This window comes from Anabrus simplex, chromosome 4 (genome assembly GCF_040414725.1).
Source record: "Anabrus simplex isolate iqAnaSimp1 chromosome 4, ASM4041472v1, whole genome shotgun sequence".
NCBI classification, from domain to species: domain Eukaryota; kingdom Metazoa; phylum Arthropoda; class Insecta; order Orthoptera; family Tettigoniidae; genus Anabrus; species Anabrus simplex.
In genome coordinates this window covers 414,895,073-414,919,756 of record NC_090268.1, presented here as the reverse complement: position 1 = coordinate 414,919,756, position 24,684 = coordinate 414,895,073, and the positions used below count along the sequence as shown (strand labels likewise).

Genomic DNA, 24,684 nt, shown 5'->3' with positions numbered 1-24,684 from the left:
TTCCTTATATCTAACTGAAAAGCCTCTTCCGGTTTGCCCAATGTAGCTCGCGGAACATTGGTTACACTTTAACTTATAAACGCCTGACCTATTATATTTATTCGTAGTGTTGTTAATTTTATGTTGGTTGTAAAAAAGATTAGTATTATTATTGACTGTTTTAAAAGCAATGTTGATCTTATGTTTCTTGAGGGTATTGGTGATATCATAAATCTTACTATTTGTATAAGTGAAAGTGGCATATTTGTCTGTTTTTCTTTTTGTTTCTCTAAGTAAAGTTGAACTGGATTTGTTAGTAACTTTATTGATTATCCTGTCAATGAAATGCCTACTAAAACCATTTTTACTCGCTATTAAGAGGATAAATTCAAGTTCTTTTTTACGATTAGCATTTGATAAAGGGACGTGAAAAGCTCTGTGGATTAAACTATAAAAGGTTGCTCTTTTTTGAGATTCCGGATGCGTTGAGTCTTGTCGAATAGTATTAATAGTTTGGGTGGGCTTCCTAAATATGGTATAAGAGAATTTGTTGGAGCTATTGTTAATAGTGACATCTAAGAAGTTTAATGAATTATTGACTTCCGCTTCGGAAGTAAACTTGATCCATGGATCAACTGCATTCAACTGTTCAAGAACGATATCACCGTTGGAGACGTTGTGATCTATTAAAGTAAATGTATCATCAACAAAGCGTGTCCAGAATACGATACCTTTAATTTTGTTAAGAATTTTGGAATTTTATTTAGACCACTTGGAAAATTCCAAAATTCTTAACAAAATTAAAGGTATCGTATTCTGGACACGCTTTGTTGATGATACATTTACTTTAATAGATCACAACGTCTCCAACGGTGATATCGTTCTTGAACAGTTGAATGCAGTTGATCCATGGATCAAGTTTACTTCCGAAGCGGAAGTCAATAATTCATTAAACTTCTTAGATGTCACTATTAACAATAGCTCCAACAAATTCTCTTATACCATATTTAGGAAGCCCACCCAAACTATTAATACTATTCGACAAGACTCAACGCATCCGGAATCTCAAAAAAGAGCAACCTTTTATAGTTTAATCCACAGAGCTTTTCACGTCCCTTTATCAAATGCTAATCGTAAAAAAGAACTTGAATTTATCCGCTTAATAGCGAGTAAAAATGGTTTTAGTAGGCATTTCATTGACAGGATAATCAATAAAGTTACTAACAAATCCAGTTCAACTTTACTTAGAGAAACAAAAAGAAAAACAGACAAATATGCCACTTTCACTTATACAAATAGTAAGATTTATGATATCACCAATACCCTCAAGAAACATAAGATCAACATTGCTTTTAAAACAGTCAATAATAATACTAATCTTTTTTACAACCAACATAAAATTAACAACACTACGAATAAATATAATAGGTCAGGCGTTTATAAGTTAAAGTGTAACCAATGTTCCGCGAGCTACATTGGGCAAACCGGAAGAGGCTTTTCAGTTAGATATAAGGAACATATCAACGCCGCTAAACATAGAAGGTACTCCGCCATGAGTACTCACATGACAGAATCCAATCATTCCTTCACTTCCATAGAACAGGACTTAAAAATTCTTTATTTTCATAATAAAAGCACTTTACTCAATGTTTTAGAAAACATCTATATTAATATAGATCATAAATGCAATCCCTTTCACAATTTAAATGAAATTTCCGAAACTGCGAACGTAATTTTTGAGACATTGCTCAATAGTTCTTACTTTAACAAATCCAATAACAAGCTTCCATGTGACGGCTTCCCGCCTACTGATCCTAACCTTCCCCTAATTTCCCCTCATGGCGGCTCCCTTCACACACGACCTCCATAGTTCGCTCTCAGTCAACCACAGGCTTCCACACTGAACTAGTCGCTGTCAGACAGGCGAGAACGTAAGTAATCAGATGTGCCGCACTTCTCATTACTTTACATCTCAAGACACAAAAACTTGCCTATTTTAACACTAACAACAGCTATCTTTCTTATTCTAGGGCACTCTACTGCACATTCCACATTACGTCATCACGTTCAAATTTTCCACCTAACTTCTCAACAGGAAATGCCAATACTACACCAATAAGACGGCTTTAACATATGCTCGCTGGTTTTCTTATACATCGTTATTATCCTATTGGAATGAACATTGTGCAATTCATTATCAAGCCTTCACGACATAACAGAATATTATATATTAACACATCACACAAAAAGGAAGAATTTTAACGCAAGTTTTTACTGTATCATCCCATGTGGACAATTTTAATTTTAATGTCAACTGTATTCTTAAGTGCTGTGCTCAAAACAGTTCTGAATTCTTCACCATTTTAAATGACATATTCGGTTATCCGAATTATTTTAATGTGTTACTTTGTCCTTGTCCTTGTAGCTTTTTCTCAAAAGTTTTTATGGCTGATGATGTCTACAAGGTAGACGAAACATGTCCCGATATAATTAAAAATCATGTAAATATTTAGTTAATAAAGAATCTTAGTATTGTAAAGGTGGAACATTTGACCTAACCTTCAACGTACACTCAAAAGATTTTATTTAAAAACTTACAAAACATGTAGAAAGATTGATACTGTACAAGGAGGCTATTAATTAGTTTCTATTCCATTCATAATTCACCAACACAGTAGGCTTATCACTTACAGAGGGGCTATATTGTTTACATTTAAAAAAATTTATTTTGCTTTACGTCGCACCGACACAGAGAGGTCTTTTGGCGACGATGGGATAGGAAAGACCGAGTGGAAAGGAAGCGGCTGTGACCTTAATTAAGGTACAGCCCCGGCATTTGCCTGGTGTGAAAATGGGAAACCATCTTCAGGCTGCCGACAGTGGGATTCGAACCCACTATCTCCCGGATGCAAGCTCACAGCTGCGCGCCCCTAACCGCACGGCCAACTCACCCGGTTTTAAAAATCTTGGAAGGAAAAAAATACATATAATCATACAGTACCATGTTCATTAAAAAGCATTGCACATAAATGTTTACCCAAAATCATTAGCAGAGTGGCCTGTTTCACTTTCATCTACATAAACATCACTCCCTGAATCATTACCATTTCCATCAGACCACATAGCTTCATCTTTAGTGCTGTCAGATGTGCACATTGGAAATCCCAGTTTTCATGAAGCTCTTGAAGACTATTGCTTCTAATGTGTTATCCCAAAACTGAATGATCTACTGACAGATCAGCTGGAGTGATGGATACTTACTACTTAGCATGGTTTCCAGCACCCATCCAGTCAGAATATTTTCACCACAAATGGTCTTTAAATGGTTTGTTCACTGACGTGTCCAAAGGTTGCAAGATTGATGTAACACCGTCCAGAATTACAGCCAAGATCGGTTTTATTAGCTCCAAGGTCTTCCTTCACAGCATCAAGAAGGTAGTCTCTAAAGCTTGATGTACCACAATGACGCACACAAAATGCTGTCAACTTGCGCACATGGATTTATTTACAATTACTTACAAATTAAACATACATAACCTTTATCACTGTAACATAAACAAAACACTTCACTCCGAGAACATCAATAAGCCACCATTTTAACAATTGCCTATCACTTCAACATGGAGACTGCAACCACTGCATGTCAACTACCAACTTTACTAAACCAATTCACATGCTACAAACACTCGTTAGCACGACGCACGTCTGGTCAGAACAACTCCTGTTAAACCATGACTTACTAAACAATAACCCGTCTCTACCATCAAGACCACCTCTTTTTTCATATGTGCCTGGCCAGGCTTCTAGAGAGATGCGTTATGAAAATACCTTCTCGTAAATTCTAGAGTGCCTAATACATAGATATAGTGTACAGAATATTCTCCATTGTTCTCGTCTGATCTACAGCCATTCTGGATGTTACAGTGTGTTTCACAATTCTGTAGCGGATTACACATCATATACAGGTAATAATAAATTATATAATATTAATTTACAGGTATTTACATTAACTGAACTCACATAAATATTTATGTACAGCACATGTTTCATGACATAACCTCACAAACAACGCTATCGTATCATGTCTACATATGATGTAATAATAATAATAATAATAATAATAATAATAATAATAATAATAATAATAATAATAATAATTCTAGCTTGATACTTGCATTATTTACCCATGGTTGAGAGAATATTGTTTTCAAGTTATATCAGTTTATCACACTTCAAGCTGTCCAGCACAAGTAAGGTCTGCTTTCAGAACAGCATGCCAGGTCTTCGTTGCCACACAGAACGCACCCAGTCAGATCCATTTTCTCATCCATCCAGCCTTTTACTTGAGCACGTATGTGGATACCAGTCGGAAATGTGATGGTCTTCAGTAATGTCTTGACTTTAAATATTATATCATTCGAAGATAGTTTACGGCCATTTGCAGAAATGGCCAACATTAGTGTACAATGTAACTTTTCGTTACTGTTTAAATTAGAAGACTTGCCACTCCCTTCTCAAAATCAGTAGTATTACTTGGCATGTCACAATACACAGGGGTTTGGTCAGCATTGCCAATCTGCAAGATACGGTACGAGTTCTGCTGCCTTAAACCAGATTACATGCTTGTGAAACTCTGTAACTTTATTGGTACAGTTTTTTAGCACAGGACATTTTAAGATACACTAACAAGTTATTATGCCACATAAACTCATGTCACCCAACTGCAATTTACCAGGAGTAAGTTTCCCGGAATATCATAGGTATGTGCAATTTTCCTTGGTTTTAGTTATAACATTTTCATTGGAAACAATGCAACTGTTAATTATGTATTTCCCTATCCCATTCCAACAACACTTCCTCAACACCTGGGAACTTGGCCCTGTTTTGGGCCACAAAAAGCATGCCTGGATGAATTAGTGATTTTTAAATTCCACTTGCTGCTTTCTCCAAATCCTCACTTGCTTTTTATGAACAGAAAACTCACAGCCAATGTTTTGTTACCATTTTTTCTGTGAATTTTACCACTTTTAGCTTGAATGAAGCTGTGTAGCAGTTAACGTTTCCTATAGAAAATATTTACTAATAAGCTCAACAATGGTTGAATTCGACTCTGCAAAGCAGTGTCTGTTTCCTTTTGTTACTGTAGACGCACATTCTTGCAGCAAGCCTGTAAATTGGATATGGTTGGGCAAAAAATTATGCAAATATTTTGGTAAAAAATTAGGAATGCAGCTAATATGCAATGGTGGCTGATTTTCGAGTAAATATGGAATTAACTTGAATTGGCCCACAGCTGGTGACAATCGTGCATCTGGAAATGCGTTGGAAGTAGCTCAGATCCTTTCCAACAGAACAAATGTGATTTAGGTCACCACAACTCAATTGGTAAAACATCCATTAGGTCACAACTCAATCGGTAGAACATCCATTATGAAATCAGAAGGTTTGTTGGGGATGTGGGTGTTGATTCCCATTGGTGTCCACATGGCCATTTCTTTCTGTACTTAACATATCTTCAGCATGTGCTATTATGTACTCAACACAACCTAATAAGCTGAAAGTTTATTTCAAGAATGGTGTGGTCATGAAAACTAAATACCCACTAGAAACAGTTATTCAATGAGAACTACTTGAAAGCCACCAAAACCAATGTGGCAGAAGAATTTGATCAGGAGCTATGCGGGACATTTAATGCAGCTGGGGGCTTTCATCTACTTTTGACATAAATTCTTATATTCATTGAAGTGTTTCAGGCAAAAGACTCAATTAGGGTGAGGCTGGATATATCACTAAATCAAAGCAGAGAGAGAGAGAGAGAGAGAGAGAGAGAGAGAGTGTGTAACAACATTAAGTAAAATCAAATTTTCATAGTCTATCCAATAGTATCAAGCAATTGGAAACAAGGAGTGTGGAGCATTCTGGAAGTTTGAGCGGGTTTGATGCCGACATAAAAAATGTGGATGTGGCTAGTGCAAAACGTAGCAATTACGAGAAGCAGAATTTTACAAATATCCTTGTAAAAAAATAATGGACTTAAAGATTCTGATGGTGGCATCTTATTAATCTTAGTTTATTGCCCTGTTTTATCTTTTGATGTTTGAAAGGACTTTTCTCTGTACATAACTACTTGTATTTATGGGAATAATTCTCGCTCTGGCTTATTTCACACATCCCAATTTCTCAAGGATGCAATAGAGGAAAAACGATTCCATCTTATGTCACACATCCCAGTTGTAGTTATGAATCTCTACTCCTCTAAAGCTTGAAAATCATCTTTATTTCTTCCCCTTCTTGGCTCCTCTGATAACGAGTTACCTCAAGGTCATTAGTGGTAGGTGCAAGGCTTTGTGGTTTTTTTTTTACAACTTGCTTTACGCCACACCGACAAAGATAGGTCTTATAGCGACGATGGGATAGGAAAGGTCTAAGAGTGGGAAGGAATTCGCCCACCATTTGCCTGGGTTGAAAATGGGAAATTACGGAAAACCATTTTCAGGGCTGCCGACAGTGGGGTTCGAACCCACTTTCTCCCGGATGAAAGCTCACAGCTGCGCGCCCGTAACTGCACGGCCAACTCGCCCGGTAAGAGAGCGTTGTGTAAGGATGCTTATAGTTTTCTACCACTCTTCCTGTTCACCTGCGTGATGTAGGCGTTCTGGTCCAAAATTTGTGATGTTTTCCAGGTTGATTGGTGCACACCATCATTCGGTATTCTTCTTTCAAGCATTTCAGGTTCAATGTAGCGATGGATATGTAGTTACCCATGTAATGATGAAATTTAAGGCATGTATGATGGTCACAAAGCACAGAATCAGTTTGTCAGTGAGCAAGGGTTGGATGAATGGATTTATGAAGCAAAATAACCTCTCATGGAGACACTGAACATCACTGAGCAAAGAATGCCAGAAGACTACAACAAACAAATTATAAACTTTAAAAGAGAAGGTGTACTTGTTTTCATAAATAGGCATCAACAACCATGCATCAGTGGATTTTGATGTGCCTCAGAACTGAACCACTGAAGAGAGGGAAAAATCAAGTGTTACTGTGCGGACTACAGGAAGTGAGAAACAAAGATGCACAGTCATGCTTGCGGTAACTGCGAATGGAAAGAAACTACCTCTGTATGTTATATTTAAACTAAAATTGCTGAAGATGAAACTTCCCAGTGGAAAACATGTTTGTGTTCAAGAGAACTGCTGGGTGGACCTATCCCTGGTAAATGATTGGATTCGTACAGTTGGGAGAAACCTGCCTGGGTCATTGCTTTGACTCCCAGCTCTACTCGTGGACAGTTTTAGAGAATATTTAGCAGATAACATGAAGCAGCTGTTGACCGACATCAAGACTGATCTGGCAGTAATTTCTGGCGGTCTAACATCCATACTGCAGCCTGTGGATATATCCATAAACAAGCCATTCAAGGACACCCTGTGTATGGTGGATCATAACTGGATGGTTGACAGTGTGCACGGGCTTATTCTGGGAGACAAAATACGAAGGCCATCAGTGGAAATTGTGTGCAATTGGATTTGGCATATAGGGAACAAGATGTTGAGTGATTTAGTTTCCTTTCAGACCAGGCATCCAAACTCAATCAATACTATGACAGGCCAGTAGTGGAGGTTTATGAATCAGTGTAACTGAAATACTGTGCAGTAAAACAGAGCGTATTTGTTAAAAATATCATGTAATAAATTTAAAACATCAAACAGCATCATGCTGCCATCATCCAGGCTGTATAGAAATTAAGTTAGCCAGTAAAATATTTCCTCAATCGATTACTGGCATCAGAGTTTTCGGTTGTAATATCAGAAGACAAAAAAGTCAGAATTTTGCCAGTAAATATGTATGTTTCTATGAACAGGAGTAAGCTAGAACCAGAAAATATGGAGAAAATTATTATATTTCAGGGATTTATGAAATAAGTTTTGGTTGAACCGTATGAAAGGTTATGAACAATGTGTTAGTGTAACGTGTTTATATTTACAATTAGATATTTGAAGATTTCGTGTTATACTGCTAGTATTTTGTCTTTTTCATGTATCCTACACAACAGTAAGCTTACCGCATGAAAGCTTTTAGTTCATATGTAAATGTATATTTGGGCATATTTTAGTGCATATTTTGGAATCTCTTAGAGCATATAATTCCCAACACAACATTACACTTTACTCAATATGGATAAATGAATCAACTATAACTTGTACAGGCTGGTAACAAACCTGGGGGAAAAAAACAAGAAAGAATTTTGCAACCGATAGAGACTATAATGTTAGTCAAGCAGGATTTTAAATTACCTTCGTAACTGATCAATTTGAGTTAGAAGAGCATTTACAACTCGAATGGAGTCGGAAGGCTCAGTCCCCATTAAAGACGATTGGCGAGCATGAGTGAGACTTTCAACTTCGTCAATCAAGACGAACACAAGAGCCCTTGGATTCTCCAGCAACTCTCGTATCTCCATGAACATTTTCATAACCAACTTTCCACTCTAAAACAATAAAACAAATAAAATTAGCTCAATACAGCAATTTATTTCAATATTTTACGGCTGAAAACCAATGAGGACTAATGACCTGTTATGTTCACAATAAATAAATAAATAAATAAATCAGCCTTTTTATTTGAATCTGAATTACCGGTACTTCAAGTTTTGAGACATGGTGATGAAATTAAAACTAATTAATGACTGTAAATATTTTCATGCCTCAGTTGCATACTGTTTGCATACTGTATTTAATAAAACTGGCCTGCAAACTTACACTTTCTGATTATTTCATGATGTTCAAATAAGATTTTTATATTTCAGGCAAGCTGAATCTGGAACCAAAGCCAATTTTTCTCCATCACATCAGGTTTCTCTCCAAAATAAAATAAATGTATAAGACTCTTACGAATATAGATTAATACTATTACCACATGTATGGAATGCTTTTCTTCTTATTTTTATTCATCTGAACACTCTTATATTACACAATTATATTTATAAAAATATATAATGCACAGTACTGTGTACAGATTTGAAGAAAAACACTATACTGTATTAAAAGCATCTGTATATACTTCTTTGTTTACTGTTTTATTGGTAAAATGTTCTAGAATGGAAAATCCATGGCTTCAGTTTTATGATTTGACTTATTTTTAGAAGCTTCTTTGCACTGCTCTTTGCTTGTGAGCTGTATTCAGATTTTCTCTCTTCAGTAATAAGTAGTAATCTGCCAGCATGTTCTTGTGCCATTTCACTTAGATCCTGGTGGAATCATTCCCCTTGCTCTTCACCCAGCATTCCTAGGTTCTCAGGGAAATAGTCCAGATGTGAATGTCATACGTGCACCTCTAAGCTTATACTGCAGCCTAAATCTTAGAAAGTAACAAGCATTCTGTCAAACATTTGTTTGTAGTCTAGACCCTTTGTGTTGCCAAGGAAGTTTCTGAATACATCCTGGAATGCTTTCCATGCCTATCATTCTGCTGCACACATAACATCTTCAAAATTACCATCAGAAAGAAGCTTTCTGACATCTGGACCTGTGAAGATACACTACTTGATTTCAACATTACTGATACCTGGACTCAATGACCCAGGTACTGAAAGCATTCATCACCTTCATTGTTCACAGCCTTAATGAACTGCTTCTTAAGCCCTAGCTTAATAGGAAGCAGAGGTAACAATTTGTTGGACTTGTCAATAAGCCTTTCTATTTTAAAAAAATTAAAATTAAAAAAAAAAAAAAAAAAAAAAGTTTCTTGAGCTTAAGATCCACTGTCCACATGCCGATTTCTTTTGGGTCCAGTGATGTGACCTTGCTCGACTTCCAGTCACAAAGACAGCAGGGGTGCTTTGTGTAACCTGATTGTAGACCTAACAGAATACGTACTGGAGCCATCAATAAAAAGTCTCCAGTGGGTAGGGTCATAGAGAGTTGCTCATAGTTTCAGCATAACTTCCAGAATGCTGTTGCAGTAAACCAAAGTACCCTCTTCAGAAAAGAAGGATGCAAATTCTTCTTTACAATGTCTGCACCAACAGTACATTGTCACTGGGGCCAACAAAGGCATTTAACACACTTTGCATGGAAAGTTTGGGTTGATTTTCAACGTTTTCTGGTGAGAGATCCAGTTGAAATTACAGGATGGGAAAGGGCTAGAATGAGAAGAATGGCCGCAGCCTCTAGTTAAAGTACAGAATCTTACACATTTGCCTTATTATTTGAATCCAAATTACTTAAATTTTTTAATACGTGGTGATGAAATTAAAACTAATTAATCACTGGCATTAAAAATAGGGAGGTTTTAGTGATTATTGTTTTAAGAGAAAGTTCAACTGGGCAATCATCCTCTATTAACACTAATCAGAGGGAAAAACTGAAAGGGTCCGATACCTTGAAAAATGAAGTTATATATATATATAAAAGACACGGGCCATGAAGGGTGTGAAAATGAAAGACTTCCTAGGTCCTGGAAAGCTACGAAAAAGTTAAAGATGAGACACATGAAATTCTAGGTGTAAGGCTCATTTCTAAAGACAATAGGCAACTTGATATATTTGGAGTGTACAGATCGGGAAAGGGTAGCACTGATGCGGATTCGGAATTATTTGATAGGATAGTCAGCTATGTGGGAAACGACATGGAAAGAAATGTGATTGTAGCGGGAGATCTGAATTTGCCAGATGTCAATTGGGAAGGAAATGCGAACGACAGGAAGCATGACCAACAAATGGCAAATAAGTTAATATGGGAAGGACAGCTGATTCAGAAAGTGATGGAACCAACCAGAGGGAAAAATATTTTGGATGTGGTGCTGATAAAACCAGATGAGCTCTATAGGGAAACTGAAGTAATAGATGGTATTAGTGATCATGAAGCTGTTTTTGTGGTAGTTAAAAACAAATGTGATAGAAAGGAAGGTCTTAAAAGTAGGACTGTTAGGCAGTACCATATGGCTGACAAAGCAGGTATGAGGCAGTTTCTAAAAAGTAACTATGATCGGTGGAAAACGGTAAATAAAAATGTAAACAGACTCTGGGATGGGTTTAAAGAAATTGTTGAGGAATGCAAAAACAGGTTTGTACCTTTAAGGGTGGTAAGGAATGGTAAAGACCCACCTTATTATAATAGAGAAATAAAGAGACTAAGAAGGAGGTGCAGACTGGAAAGAAATAGAGTTAGAAATGGCTGTGGAAGTAAGGAGAAATTGAAGGAACTTACTAGAAAATTGAATCTAGCAAAGAAGGCAGCTAAGGATAACATGATGGCACGCATAATTGGCAGTCATACAAATTTTAGTGAAAAATGGAAGGGTATGTATAGGTATTTTAAGGCAGAAACAGGTTCCAAGAAGGACATTCCAGGAATAATTAATGAACAAGGGGAGTGTGTATGTGAGGATCTCCAAAAGGCAGAAGTATTCAGTCAGCAGTATGTAAAGATTGTTGGTTACAAGGATAATGTCGATATAGAGGAAGAGACTAAGGCCAAAGAAGTAATAAAATTTACATATGATAACAATGACATTTACAATAAGATACAAAAGTTGAAAACTAGGAAAGCGCCTGGAATTGATCAGATTTCTGGGGATATACTAAAGACAATGGGTTGGGATATAGTACCATATCTGAAGTACTTATTTGATTATTGTTTGGCCAAAGGAGCTATACCAGATGAATGGAGAGTTGCTATAGTAGCCCCTGTGTATAAAGGAAAGGGTGATAGACATAAAGCTGAAAATTACAGGCCAGTAAGTTTGACATGCATTGTATGTAAGCTTTGGGAAGGCATTCTTTCTGATTATATTAGACATGTTTGTGAAATTAATAACTGGTTCGATAGAAGGCAATTCGGTTTTAGGAAAGGTTATTCCACTGAAGCTCAACTTGTAGGATTCCAGCAAGATACAGCAGATATCTTGGATTCTGGAGGTCAAATGGACTGTATCGCGATTGACATGTCTAAAGCATTTGATAGGGTGGATCATGGGAGACTACTGGCAAAAATGAGTGCAATTGGACTAGACAAAAGAGTGACTGAATGGGTTGCTATATTTCTAGAAAATAGATCTCAGAGAGTTAGAGTAGGTGAAGCTTTGTCTGACCCTGTAATAGTTGAGAGGGGAGTTCTTCAGGGCAGTGTTATCGGACCTTTATGTTTTCTTATATATATAAATGATATGAGTAAAGGAGTGGAATCGGAGGTAAGGCTTTTTGCGGATGATGTTATTCTCTATAGAGTGATAAATAAGTTACAAGATTGTGAGGAACTGCAACGTGACGTCGAAAATATTGTGAGATGGACAGCAGGCAATGGTATGTTGATAAACGGGGCTAAAAGTCAGGTTGTGAGTTTCACAAATAGGAAAAGTCCTCTCAGTCTTAATTACTGCGTTGATGGGGTGAAAGTTCCTTTTGGGGATCATTGTAAGTATCTTGGTGTTAATATAAGGAAAGATCTTCATTGGGGTAATCACATAAATGGGATTGTAAATAAAGGGTACCGATCTCTGCACATGGTTATGAGGGTGTTTAGGGGTTGTAGTAAGGATGTAAAGGAGAGTGCATATAAGTCTCTGGTAAGACCCCAACTAGAGTATGGTTCCAGTGTATGGGACCCTCACCAGGATTACCTGATTCAAGAACTGGAAAAAATCCAAAGAAAAGCAGCTCGATTTGTTCTGGGTGATTTCTGACAAAAGAGTAGCGTTACAAAAATGTTGCAATGTTTGGGTTGGGAAGAACTGAGAGAAAGAAGAAGAGCTGCTCGACTAAGTGGTATGTAACAGTTCAACAATAATAAAGGTGTTTCAATTTATTCCACCTATTCAATACTTATATTTTCACTTATAGTTGTTACATAATTAAATTCGTAGTTACATGGGACATGTTTCGCCCTCAATTAAGGGCATCTTCAGCCTAAATACAATAATCAAAAATACAACTAAATTAAAAGTGGAAGTTAAATACAATCATCAAAAATACAACTAAAATAAAAAGTGGAAGTTAAAAGTTTAGTCTGTTATTAAAATTCGGAACAATAAAAATGTGAAAAATGATAAAATAAAAAGATGCTAATGGAAAACTGTCTTATGATTAAACTATAATCTTGTCGGAGACTAAAACTTCTATTAAAATTCTAATTAAAACAGTTCATATAAAATATTGGAAAATCAAAGTGGTAGTAATAAAAAGCCAACGACATGAGGGCGTGTACACAAGCATAAACTTGATTGTCATGAATACAATCTTATCAAGGCTGCTGATGAAATTCGTAGCAAGTAAGGCAGAAGCGTCTATTGAAAAATTGTAAGAGGCCGTTAGCACCGGTAGGTAATAAAATGGCTGAATCCTTGCCAGAAAATGTCAACAGATGCAGAAATAAGTTTTCTGTAAGAGAAGGAAAAGAAGAAATAAGAATTTGAACGTAAGGAGAGAATTCAGTCTTACATAATTTTGAAACAGATGAGGACTTACATGTAAGTGGAAGTTGTTATTTGTTAACTACTGTTGAGTTGGTTGCTGCCCATCTGTTGGCTCTGAGTCTGGTGTTATAACTGTGCTGCAGAGGCGGTAGTGAACTCGGAGGGGAAGGAATAGGGGAGTGCGGAAGGGAGGAGAGGATGGGTGGAGTCAAATGTGACGAGGCTGACAAAGGGGCGGAGTCAACTGCATTGCTGGAAGTAGGCCTAATATCTGTAGGTATGGGAGGAGTATTAGGGTTTGAAGAATTAAATATATTAGGTATCCTAAATTTATTCGAACTAACTGACTTTAATAATTCCGGCATTAATTCATGTAGCATACTTTTATTGTCCGTGGTTTCAATGAGATTCTTTTGCTTATTGTACGTCTGATCTAAATAGATGTATAAACTTTCTAATTCGTTCAGCATTCTTCCTTTTTGTATGTTTCTAATTATCGCTAAGTCTTTCTCTATGGATTCAAATCTGTGACCAGTCTCCCTCATATGCAAACTCATCGCTGAGTATTTCCTATGTTTTTCCGCGTTAACATGTTCCATGTATCTTGTCATAAAATTTCTCCCAGTCTGTCCAACATATGAAAAATTACACTGAGTACATTTAAGTCTGTATACTCCCGATCCTAAATAACGATTCTTATCATAATTAACTTTTTTATGATTAAGGAATATGGACTGGTTAGTATTAGTAGTTCTAAAAGCTATATTAAAATTATGTTTCTTGAATACGCTAGTAATCTGGTGTATAGCTGGATTATTAAAAGTGAATGTAGCATACTCAGTTTTTTTGGTCTTTTCTGGTATCAGATTCGTAGATAATTTGTTCTTAATTTTATTGATTAATTTGTTGATCATTTCTATTTTGAAACCATTTTGTTTAGCGAGGTATCTAATATAATTTAATTCTTTCTTCAAATTCTTGGGAGATAGAGGGATTCTAAGTGCTCTATAAATTAGACTGTGAAAAGATGCTTGTTTATGTGAACTCGGGTGTAAAGAGGAATTGTTTATAGTTGTAGATGATTGTGTCGGTTTTCTAAATATTTGGAAATCAAAAGTGTTAACCTTACGCGTAACTGTTATATCTAGAAAATTCAATGAGTTATCGACTTCGTCCTCTCTCGTGAATTTCAAATTAGGTTCGATTTCATTTAATTTATTTAAGATTTCTTGACTATTAGTGACATCTTACTTGCTACGAATTTCATCAGCAGCCTTGATAAGATTGTATTCATGACAATCAAGTTTATGCTTGTGTACACGCCCTCATGTCGTTGGCTTTTTATTACTACCACTTTGATTTTCCAATATTTTATATGAACTGTTTTAATTAGAATTTTAATAGAAGTTTTAGTCTCCGACAAGATTATAGTTTAATCATAAGACAGTTTTCCATTAGCATCTTTTTATTTTATCATTTTTCACATTTTTATTGTTCCGAATTTTAATAACAGACTAAACTTTTAACTTCCACTTTTTATTTTAGTTGTATTTTTGATGATTGTATTTAACTTCCACTTTTAATTTAGTTGTATTTTTGATTATTGTATTTAGGCTGAAGATGCCCTTAATTGAGGGCGAAACATGTCCCATGTAACTACGAATTTAATTATGTAACAACTATAAGTGAAAATATAAGTATTGAATAGGTGGAATAAATTGAAACACCTTCATTATTGTTGAACTGTTAAAAAATTTTCAATACGGACCTAAAATGAGGTTTATGACATGTAAGTGGTATGTTCCGAGCTGTCAGCGGAGAGATGGCGTGGAATGACATTAGTAGACAAATAGGTTTGAATGGCGTATATAAAAGTAGGAAAGATCACAATATGAAGATTAAGTTGGAATTCAAGAGGACAAACTGGGGCAAATATTCATTTATAGGAAGGGGAGTTAGGGATTGGAATAACTTACCAAGGGAGATGTTCAATAAATTTCCAATTTCTTTGAAATCATTTCGGAAAAGGCTAGGAAAGCAACAGATAGGGAATCTGCCACCTGGGCGACTGCCCTAAATGCAGATCAGTATTGATTGATTGATTTGGAACCTAATACCATTGGAGTTGGAAAAGAACAAGTGTCAGCTAAGTGAACCCTTGGTCGCCAACACGCACTCCCAAGTTCAGAGACCATACAGCACTTTTTACGGAAAGCCATCTTCAGGGCTATTATGGTGGGATTCGAGCCTTCTACCACCAAAATGCAAACTTGCATTACACAACACATATGCCATAGCCAACTTGCTCAGTCATGTGTAGGCAGGACATGCGTTAATACAAATTGTACTGAATGGACGGAGGAGGGAGTGGTTTATTTTTGACAGAGCTTGTGTGTTGGACACTAAACTTGGCCATTTCACGTCTGGGGTGTTCTTCAAACATACTGATGGATGTAGAAACAGTGCTGCACCAAACTGGACAATTTTCAGCAAGTACATTCTCCAAGTTTACTAGTCAATTTCTGTTATCTGCCTGGTATGTTTTAATTGGTCTTTGTAACACTTCAGAAGGCCCTCACAATGTCTTCTGACAGAGTTTACTGTAAAGGATTTGGCAAGGAAGTCTGGTATCACTCATATGGCTGACATACACTATCTGTTTAAGCTGGTAGCCAATGACAGAGGCTTCAATACTGTCGGGGTTGGAAAAGAACAAGAATTAGAGCATTTGGGGCCTAGGAAGTCTTCCATTTTCATGGCCTCCGTTGCCCTTGCCTTTCTTTGTCCGATACCTTCATTTTCTTCAAATTTTTCCCTCTGACTAGTGTTCATAGAAGATGCTTAGTTGTATAAATCTGTATCATTTGTATACATATGGGGTGAAATTGGCATGAATGCGCGTGCCAGTTTCTAAACACGCTCATAACAGAAACATATGGGTTCTTGTTCAGAAACTCAGGAATAAGATTCCCGTTCCTGCAGCAAATCCTCCTGTGGGAGGCACAGTAGCATAACACCCACTGTAACCCCTGCTTGTCGTAAGAGGCGACAAAAAGGGGCCCCAGGGACTCTGAACTAGGGAGCATGCCAGGCTCTTCACTTTCATCTATCCTATCTGACCTCCCTTGGTTAACTCTTGTTCTTTTCTGACCCTGATGGTATTAGAGCATTCAAGGCCTATAGTCTAGTCAAGTTAAACATGAAAAGGGAGTCGTGCTTGCAAAAGGTCCGGTCGTTCTGAATTTTGTATATGTTGTTAGGACCTAAACCAATATTAAGAGACCAGATTTGCAATTTCCAAAGTGCTGTGCGAGCGGTGGTGTACCCAAAAAACCATGAAATTTTCAGACTTTTTTCAGGTTTTGCTCAATATCTCAATGAAGTAAGGGTCTGACCAGTATAGTCGCTCTACACACTTTTAAAGTAGATTAAATTTGCTACAATTTGAGACCAGGGCAAGCTCTATACAGCCATTGGTTCCCAAGATACAGTTCTTCGAAAAAGGCTATTTTTTCCAAAAAGTTAATTTTTTCAAAATGGTCACATATTTTGTGAAATATCTTCTAAAATACACATCCCAGTCACCTATTATATGAAATGACGTTGTAGTAAATTTAAATAGCTTTCATTTGAGACCAAAGTGGTACCTGTAGGCCCAGCGGTTCTCTCAAAAATGGCAGATAAGCAAAAACAGTCATAAGTGGGTTTTGGGGGGAAATGCAAATAAACCGCTCTCACGTCTTTCTAAGGTTTTATTTTTTTATTGGAACCTTCATTTGTACACTGTCCACAAGATGCTCCCTTTTATCCACTCAGCTAGACATTTTTTGTGCGCTAAGGGCGCGCACCTCTACCTTCAGGATATGATGGCTCTACAAGATCTGATGGATAAAGTGAATACTACATGTTCACTAAAGGATCATTCACCATTCGCCGGTCTGACAAGTTTTGGTCTGGTTTGTGGTCAGACCTAACAAATGAACAGAAGCTGATGCTATGCTATGCGGTGGGTTGACCCAAGGAACGGGAATCTCCAACAGTGTGCTGGCAAGATGGACAACAGGAATGGTGCTTTTGGTGAACATACGTGAAGAACTTGAAAGTTTTTGCAGCATATCATATCCTACTGGAGAGCAGCATGTATGCATGAAACCTTCTAGAATCGTCCGAGATAACAGTGATGTGGAAAAACTCAAAAACGGGTTTGTTCTCTATCCCCCATTTCCCAAAACTGACAGTTTGCTTTCTGTCAGTAGTGGTTTACTAACATATCCTTAGGATTTAAAGGAAGACTTCAAGTATGAGTTGGCCCTGTTCCCGATGTCTATGTTCACTGAACAGGGGATGCGCAAGAGCACAAAATCCACTCTGTACTCTGCCTTCACTCCTCTTTCCAGACACCCCCCGATAGATGCCTGCACTCACGTCGTTTTGGATGGTGGCTACCTCTTGCACAAGGTCGTGTGGCAGCGAAAGAGCACAGTTCGATCACTTTTGGCGCGTTATACCATCTACGTCCGTAACCACTTTGGGAAGAATGTCTCCATCGTTTCTGACGGCTACCCCGAAGATGCTACAAAAACAACCCACCAAAACAGCGGAACGACTCCGGCGCCACACAGCTCATTCCAGCTACGAATTGACGTTCGATGAATCCACAGTAATTCAAATTGCTCAAGAGCATGTATCGGGCAATGAGAACAACAAGAGACGCCTAATAACTCTTCTTTGTGACGTCTTTCAGAAGGAGGGAGTAGAAGTGGCTGTTGCTGAAGAAGATGCGGATCGAGGGATCGTCATGACAGTGCTTTCAAAAAGATTTGATTTGTTCTGGGCGATTTCCGACAAAAGAGTGGCGTTACAAAAATGTTGCAAAGTTTGGGCTGGGAAGACTTAGGAGAAAGGAGACGAGCTGCTTGATTAAGCGGTATGTTCCGAGCTGTCAGTGGACAGATGGCGTGGGAGGACATCAGTAGACGAATAAGTTTGAGTGGTGACTTTAAAAGTAGGAAAGATCACAATATGAAGATAAAGTTGGAATTCAAGAGGACAAATTGGGGAAAATATTCATTTATAGGAAGGGGAGTTAGGGATTGGAATAACTTACCAAGGAAGATGTTAAATAAATTTCCAATTTCTTTGCAATCATTTAAGAAAAGGCTAGGAAAACAAAAGATAGGGAATCTGCCACCTGGCCAACTGCCCTAAATGCAGATCAGTAGTAAATGATTGATTGAACAGTAGCGGATCAGGTCGTTATAGTTGAAGAATACGTCGATTTGCTCGTTATTCTCAACGGTTTAGGTGCTGAAGAGAAACGTCTGCTTTCAGAAGAGCACAAAGGGCGAGGCTGGTTGCTGTCACTACTCTACGACCTCCTACAACCACCAGGACTCCCAGTGATCACCAGGGACGGTACTATTCACCCACGCGTTTACCGGGTGCGATACCCCCTTAGCACCGTTTGGCCAAGGGAAGACCAAAATCACCACACTCCTGAGCAAGAGTGAACCTCTTGCTGAGCAAGTGGAGATCTTCCTTCGGCCAGACTCCACCCCACAAGCCATGAGAGAAGTACGCATCAAGTGCTTTGTGCCTCTATATGCGGGTGACATCGCGAGGGATACTTTCAATTTCCTGAGGTTATAACACGTTTGTCACTTCAACGAGCATAAACCTCGCCCGTTTGCCACCGATAGAAGATGCCGCAGGCCACCATGCAGCAAGATGCTAACTCCTAGTGCAGAAGTGGCGGGGAGTCAACTTGAATCCCACTGATTGGGGGTGGAAGCTTTCTTCCCATGGACTCTCCCTCATCCCCACCACCATGGATCCCGCTCCTCCTGCCCTTCTGCGAAAAATTTCATATAAATGCAAGAAAAAGTGCTCTGGGAGCTGCTCGTGCAGAAAGGCTGGGCTCCAATGCTCAGTCCTCTGCCAGTCATGCGGTGGTAAATTGTGCATTAACGTCCCAAATGTGGAACTGAAATGCTCGGACGATGAAGATGACCTGACTACAGACTGGGCGCCTCTTCAAGCGACCATCACAGCCAACGAGACACCATCTTTGTGCGAGCTCAAGCCCGGGCCTTCTAAGATAAAAAGAAAAGCATGATTAGGCAACCAAAACACAATTCCTACATTTTTATTAGTTACCTTTATTGTGTAAATGTAATTTGTCCTTATAGTAGGTACCATGACGTTTGTACAAGCATTTTAGTATGTAGGTATATAAAACAATATCTGAAGATGACATAATTCCCCATACGTATAGTATCTTTTTCTTTTTTCATTAAGCAATTTTTTAAACAATAAAAATGGAACTGTTTGATAAATAAAACCATAAAAAGGACCTGAGAACAGTTTATTTGCATTTCCCCCCCAAACCCACTTATGACTAGTTTTGGTTATCTGCCATTTTTGAGAGAACCGCTGGGCCTATAGGTACCAGTCTGCTCTCAAACGAAAGCTAATTTACTACAAGTTCATTTCATATAATATTTGACGTAGGATGCGTATTTTAGAAGATATTTTACAAAATAAGTGACCATTTCGAAAAAATTTCACTTTTTGGAAAAAATTGTCTCTTTTCGAAGAACTGTGGGAACCAATGACTGTATAGAGCTCCCCTTGGTATCAAATTAGTCTACTTTAAAAGTATATAGAGTGAAGATACCGGTCAAACCCTTCCTTCACTGAGATATTGAGCAAAACCTGAAAAAAGTCCCAAAATTTCATGGAAATTGCAAATCTGGCTTTTTAATATTGGTTTAGGTCCTAACAACATATAAAAAATTCAGACGACTGGACCTTTTGCAAGCACAGATGTACATCTTGACTGGACTACTAGGGAAGCTTTCATTTTCATGGCCTTCGTGACCTTTGCCTTTCTTTGGTCAATACCTTTATTTATCAAAGTGTCAGACCCCTTCAAATTTTTCCCTTTGACTAGTGTTAATAGAGAATGCTTAGTTGTATAAATTTGTGTCGTTTGAATACGTATGCTGGTCAACTAGTGTGCTCAGAAGCTAGCATCCCTGACACATTCTTTTCTTTGTAGAATTTTTTTCTGAGATAATTTCGCTTTTCTGTAATAATTTCTCCCTAATAGCGAGGTGAAATCTGTAATAATTATGGGCAATTCATAACACTTAGCACCTCTATGTTATGTAAATTACATGGGTAGCTTTTAAAACACTGAACATTTTAAAATAAACATTAAAAAGAACATGAAGAAGACGATGGTATACTAAATTTTCTAGATATTCAAACAATTCGGAAAAAAAACATTTTCCAGTTTAAAATTTACAGAAAACCTACTTTTACACTGACCACAAAAAATAATGATTCTTTACATCCCATTTCACAAAAGAAATCTGCTTACTATAGTTTTGTCAACAGGACCTTTGAAATACCATTAGCAAAAAATGACAGAAAGAAGGAACTATCTTACATTCGTCAACAAGCCTTGCATAATGGTTTCAGTCTGAAATTCATCAACAAAATCATCTCTCAATGCAAATTTCAATAACAAATTAAACTTGAACAGCAATCAGAGAAGACTACCGTAAGAGATATGTTAAATTCACCTTTAATAACCCGAGGATTTATGAAATCACAAATTTGTTTAAGAAATGCAATACCAAAGTAGCTTTTTCAACCAAAAACAATATGAAACATAGATTCTTTAATCACAATAGAGCCAATAAACTTCAAGATGATGAATTCCAAGAATCTGGCATTTATTAGTTGACATGTGTCTGTCTGTTAGGTCATCAGCCCAGAGGCTGGTTGGATCCTCAAATAGCACCACCAAAGGTTATGCGGTTATGAGGAAACCCCAAAAACCAATGGCAGCACCAAAATGAGGCATACTAGGCAAGATGAGGAGTGAGGTAGTTAGTTGACATGTACTCAGTGTAAAAAAAAAAAAAAACATATGTGGGACAATTCGGAAGGAGCTTCATAATTAGATATCAGGAACACGTCAATGCAGAGAAACACAGAAGATTCTCTGCTATGGGAGCTCATATGAAAGAAGCGAACCACAAATTCACTAATATCAAACAGGACCTTCAAATCATAAGATCAATAAAGGAACACTAATGAACAACCTAGAAAACATCTACATTATTCTTGATAAATTAGAAAATGGGGAACGGAATCTTAACGAAATGAATGAGCAAAAAGACCTCTTATGCAAGCACATCAGTAAATACATGGAATGGGTTGACAGACAACAAATAAGACAAAAAATGAAATAATCAAGCACGATGTCGCAGAATCACTGCTAAGTCTCCCACCTCCCTCAAACGACGTACTAGATGATGACACAAGTACACTTCCCTTTTCTTCTGTGGATTGCACGAACAATCAAACCGTGTCACATCGCTATTACACTAGGTCGTGCACAAAGACATAACCTAAATTTTAACGCTTGTGCTTATTGCCCAACATTTTTCATCTAAGTTTTCCTTATACAGCTGATGATGACCACTAAGTGGTCGAAACATGTTCTGTGAGTGATAATGTATATTTAATTTTGCCCAACACAAAAAAATAAAGTATCGATTAGGTGGTTCTTTAATTATACTTGTTGATGATTAACTTTGACGTTAAAGTTAAAGTTAAAGTCATTTCCAAGTTTGTGTATTTACGGCATAGAAGAATGGAATTCGTGTTCAAATAAAGGAACAACACTGTCTTCGCCGAACAAGGCACTGCCATATTCTTCATTTCTATGGCCAGGGCGAGTTGACTGTACTTCATTCATCCTATAGATTCAGTAGTAGGCCTATCAGTCGGTATAGTAATTTGAATGGACTTAAGGATTACGCGGCCATCCAATGGTTGTTCGATAATGTATATAGCGCTGCGAACGTAATTTCAGATAGACTTCAGTGACAGTAGGTACCTACATTTAAATAGTTCAAAATACTTGAGTGACAGTAGTTACTGTACATTTAAACTTCAAGATATTTGAGTGAGGTAAGAGTCTGGATCACCGCCTTCTTTGAACTGACACCACATCCCATTCCACATTTTCTCTTCAAATGAAGAAGACGACAGTGAAGTAGGTGAGTAAAAATCTATTATTTAACATTGTGTGATGTGTATCCGGGTATGTATTTGTTTATTGTGTGTGTCTAGTAAGAACATAAATTTGTGAAAATGTAGTGCCCCTTCACAGTCTCCCTCAGCAGCTGCTGTTGGACCACACGCCCTCTAAGACACCCATAATTCCTCATGATTAAGGGTTATTATACTGTACTTTGTAATGTATTATGAAAGACAGATAAAAAGGATGAGACATTTTCGCCCGAGAGTTATTCAAATAATTACATAATATTTATTTCCTTTTTAATAAATGTATCCAAAGGGAAGAAGCACAATGGCAGGAACAGCCATTGCTTAGTTGCCTTCCTTCATTTCTCTTCTTTTGTGTTGCTCTGGTACAAGCATCACGTAGTCCCTCACTCTGTGAAGGGCTGGCAGCTCACTTCTGTAGAGGAGTCATCTACAGTGTTTATTTGTTGCATGTGTGTTTTTAGGCTTTAAATCAGTGCCTACTTGTGTTGAGTGAGAGTTATATGATAAGCTTATGTGTGTGATTTATTTCTTTAACATTAATACTGTGATCTTTTGTAGAGTCATTTACAGTAATTATTTTTTGCATCTGTTTTCTAGCCTTTATATCAGTGCGTACTTATTTTGTGCTGAGTGAGTGTTAATATAAGGAAAGAACTTCATTGGGGTAATCAGATAAATATCATTGTGGATAAAGGGTACAGATCTCTGCACATGATAAAGGTATTTAAGGGTTGTAGTAAGGATGTAAAGAAGAGGGCATATAAGTCTCTGGTAAGACCCCAAATAGGGTATGGTTCCAGTGTATGGGAGCCTCACCAGGATTACTTGATTCAAGAAGTGGAAAAAATCCAAAGAAAAGCAGCTCGATTTGTTCTGGGTGATTTCTGACAAAAGAGTAGCGTTACAAAAATGTTGCGAAGTTTGGGCTGGGAAGACTTGGGGAAAGGAGACAAGCTGCTCGACTAAGTGGTATCTTCTGAGCTGTCAGTGAAGAGATGGCGTGGAATAACATCAGTAGACGAATAAATTTGAGTGGTGACTTTAAAAGTAGGAAAGATTACAATATGAAGATAAAGCTGGAATTCAAGAGGACAAATTGGGGCAAATATATGTTTATAGGAAGGGGAGTTAGGAACTGGAGTAACTTACCAAGGGAGATGTTCAATATATTTCCAATTTCTTTGCAATCATTTAAGAAATGTGTTGGGTATTCAGCCCAAAGGCTAGTTTGAGCCACCACAGTTCCGCCAACAGATGTCATAGATAGCCTAGGCGTCACTGAAGAGGCATACTAGGGAAATTAGGAGTGGGGTAGTTTCCAGTTGCTTTCCTCAAAAGGCTAGGAAAACAACAAATACGAAATCTGCCACCTGGGCGACTGCTCTAAATGCAGACCAGGTGTATGCGTAAGTCTTTTCCAGTTTCAGCGAACAGTACACAGCGTATGAATTTGACACATAGTTCAGTTTGTTCATCTGACATCAACCTACCAACACACACAAGTTGAGTCCGCCAAACACTAGTGTCTGTGATGTATTGTTCAGTGATGTTGACGTTTGTGACAGAAAAAGAACATTTGTGCCGCGCATTGCTTTTCTTATTTAATCAAAACAAAAAGGCTGTGGAAAGTCACCGTTTGCTGGTAGAAACATATGGTGAACACGCTCCATTGATTAGAACATGTGCGACATTGTTTCGGCAATTTAAATGTGATGATTTCAATGTGAAAGACACTGAGCGCTCTGCTAGACCACAAAAGTGCGAAGACAAGCAACTGGAGACATTACAGAATGATGACCTAACTCAAACTCAACAGCAATTGGCACAAGCATTAAACGTGTCACAAGAAGCAATCAGCAGACGTTTACGAGCAATGGGGAAGATCAGTAAACTCGGTAAATGGAAAATTGCAAAGTCACTTGCTGCTTCAACGCCATGAAAGAAAAGCATTTCTGTACCGAATTGTGAATTGTGAAAAAAAATGGATTTATTTTGAAAACCCAAAGCGAAAAATTCGTGGCTGTCACCTGGTGAAGGCCAAATCACTTCGGCAAGAAGACCATGCTTTATGTCTGGTGGGACCAGAGTGGTATTGTGTATTATGAACTCTTGAAGCTCGGCAAAACCATTAATACACAATGCTATCGCCAACAAATGATTAATTTAAATCATGCATCGATCAAAAACGACCGGAATGTG

At 37.6% G+C, this 24,684-nt stretch overlaps 2 protein-coding genes across 3 annotated transcripts in view; one reads left to right on the top strand and one right to left on the bottom strand.

The window, feature by feature from the left end:
- Nucleotides 1-8,885, top strand: part of Rift (Riboflavin transporter) — a 256,069-nt gene extending 247,184 nt beyond the window's left edge. Inside the window, exon 3 of the mRNA XM_067145886.2 lies at nt 8,792-8,885. Coding sequence (XP_067001987.2) covers nt 8,792-8,800 — 9 coding nt within the window. The 3' untranslated portion in view covers nt 8,801-8,885. The remainder of the gene's footprint in view (nt 1-8,791) is intronic.
- Nucleotides 1-24,684, bottom strand: part of pch2 (pachytene checkpoint 2 protein) — a 171,623-nt gene that overhangs the window by 38,476 nt on the left and 108,463 nt on the right. For both annotated transcript variants that reach the window (XM_067145887.2, XM_067145888.2), the window contains one exon: nt 8,280-8,473. In XM_067145887.2, the coding sequence (XP_067001988.1) occupies nt 8,280-8,473 (194 nt within the window). The remainder of the gene's footprint in view (nt 1-8,279; nt 8,474-24,684) is intronic.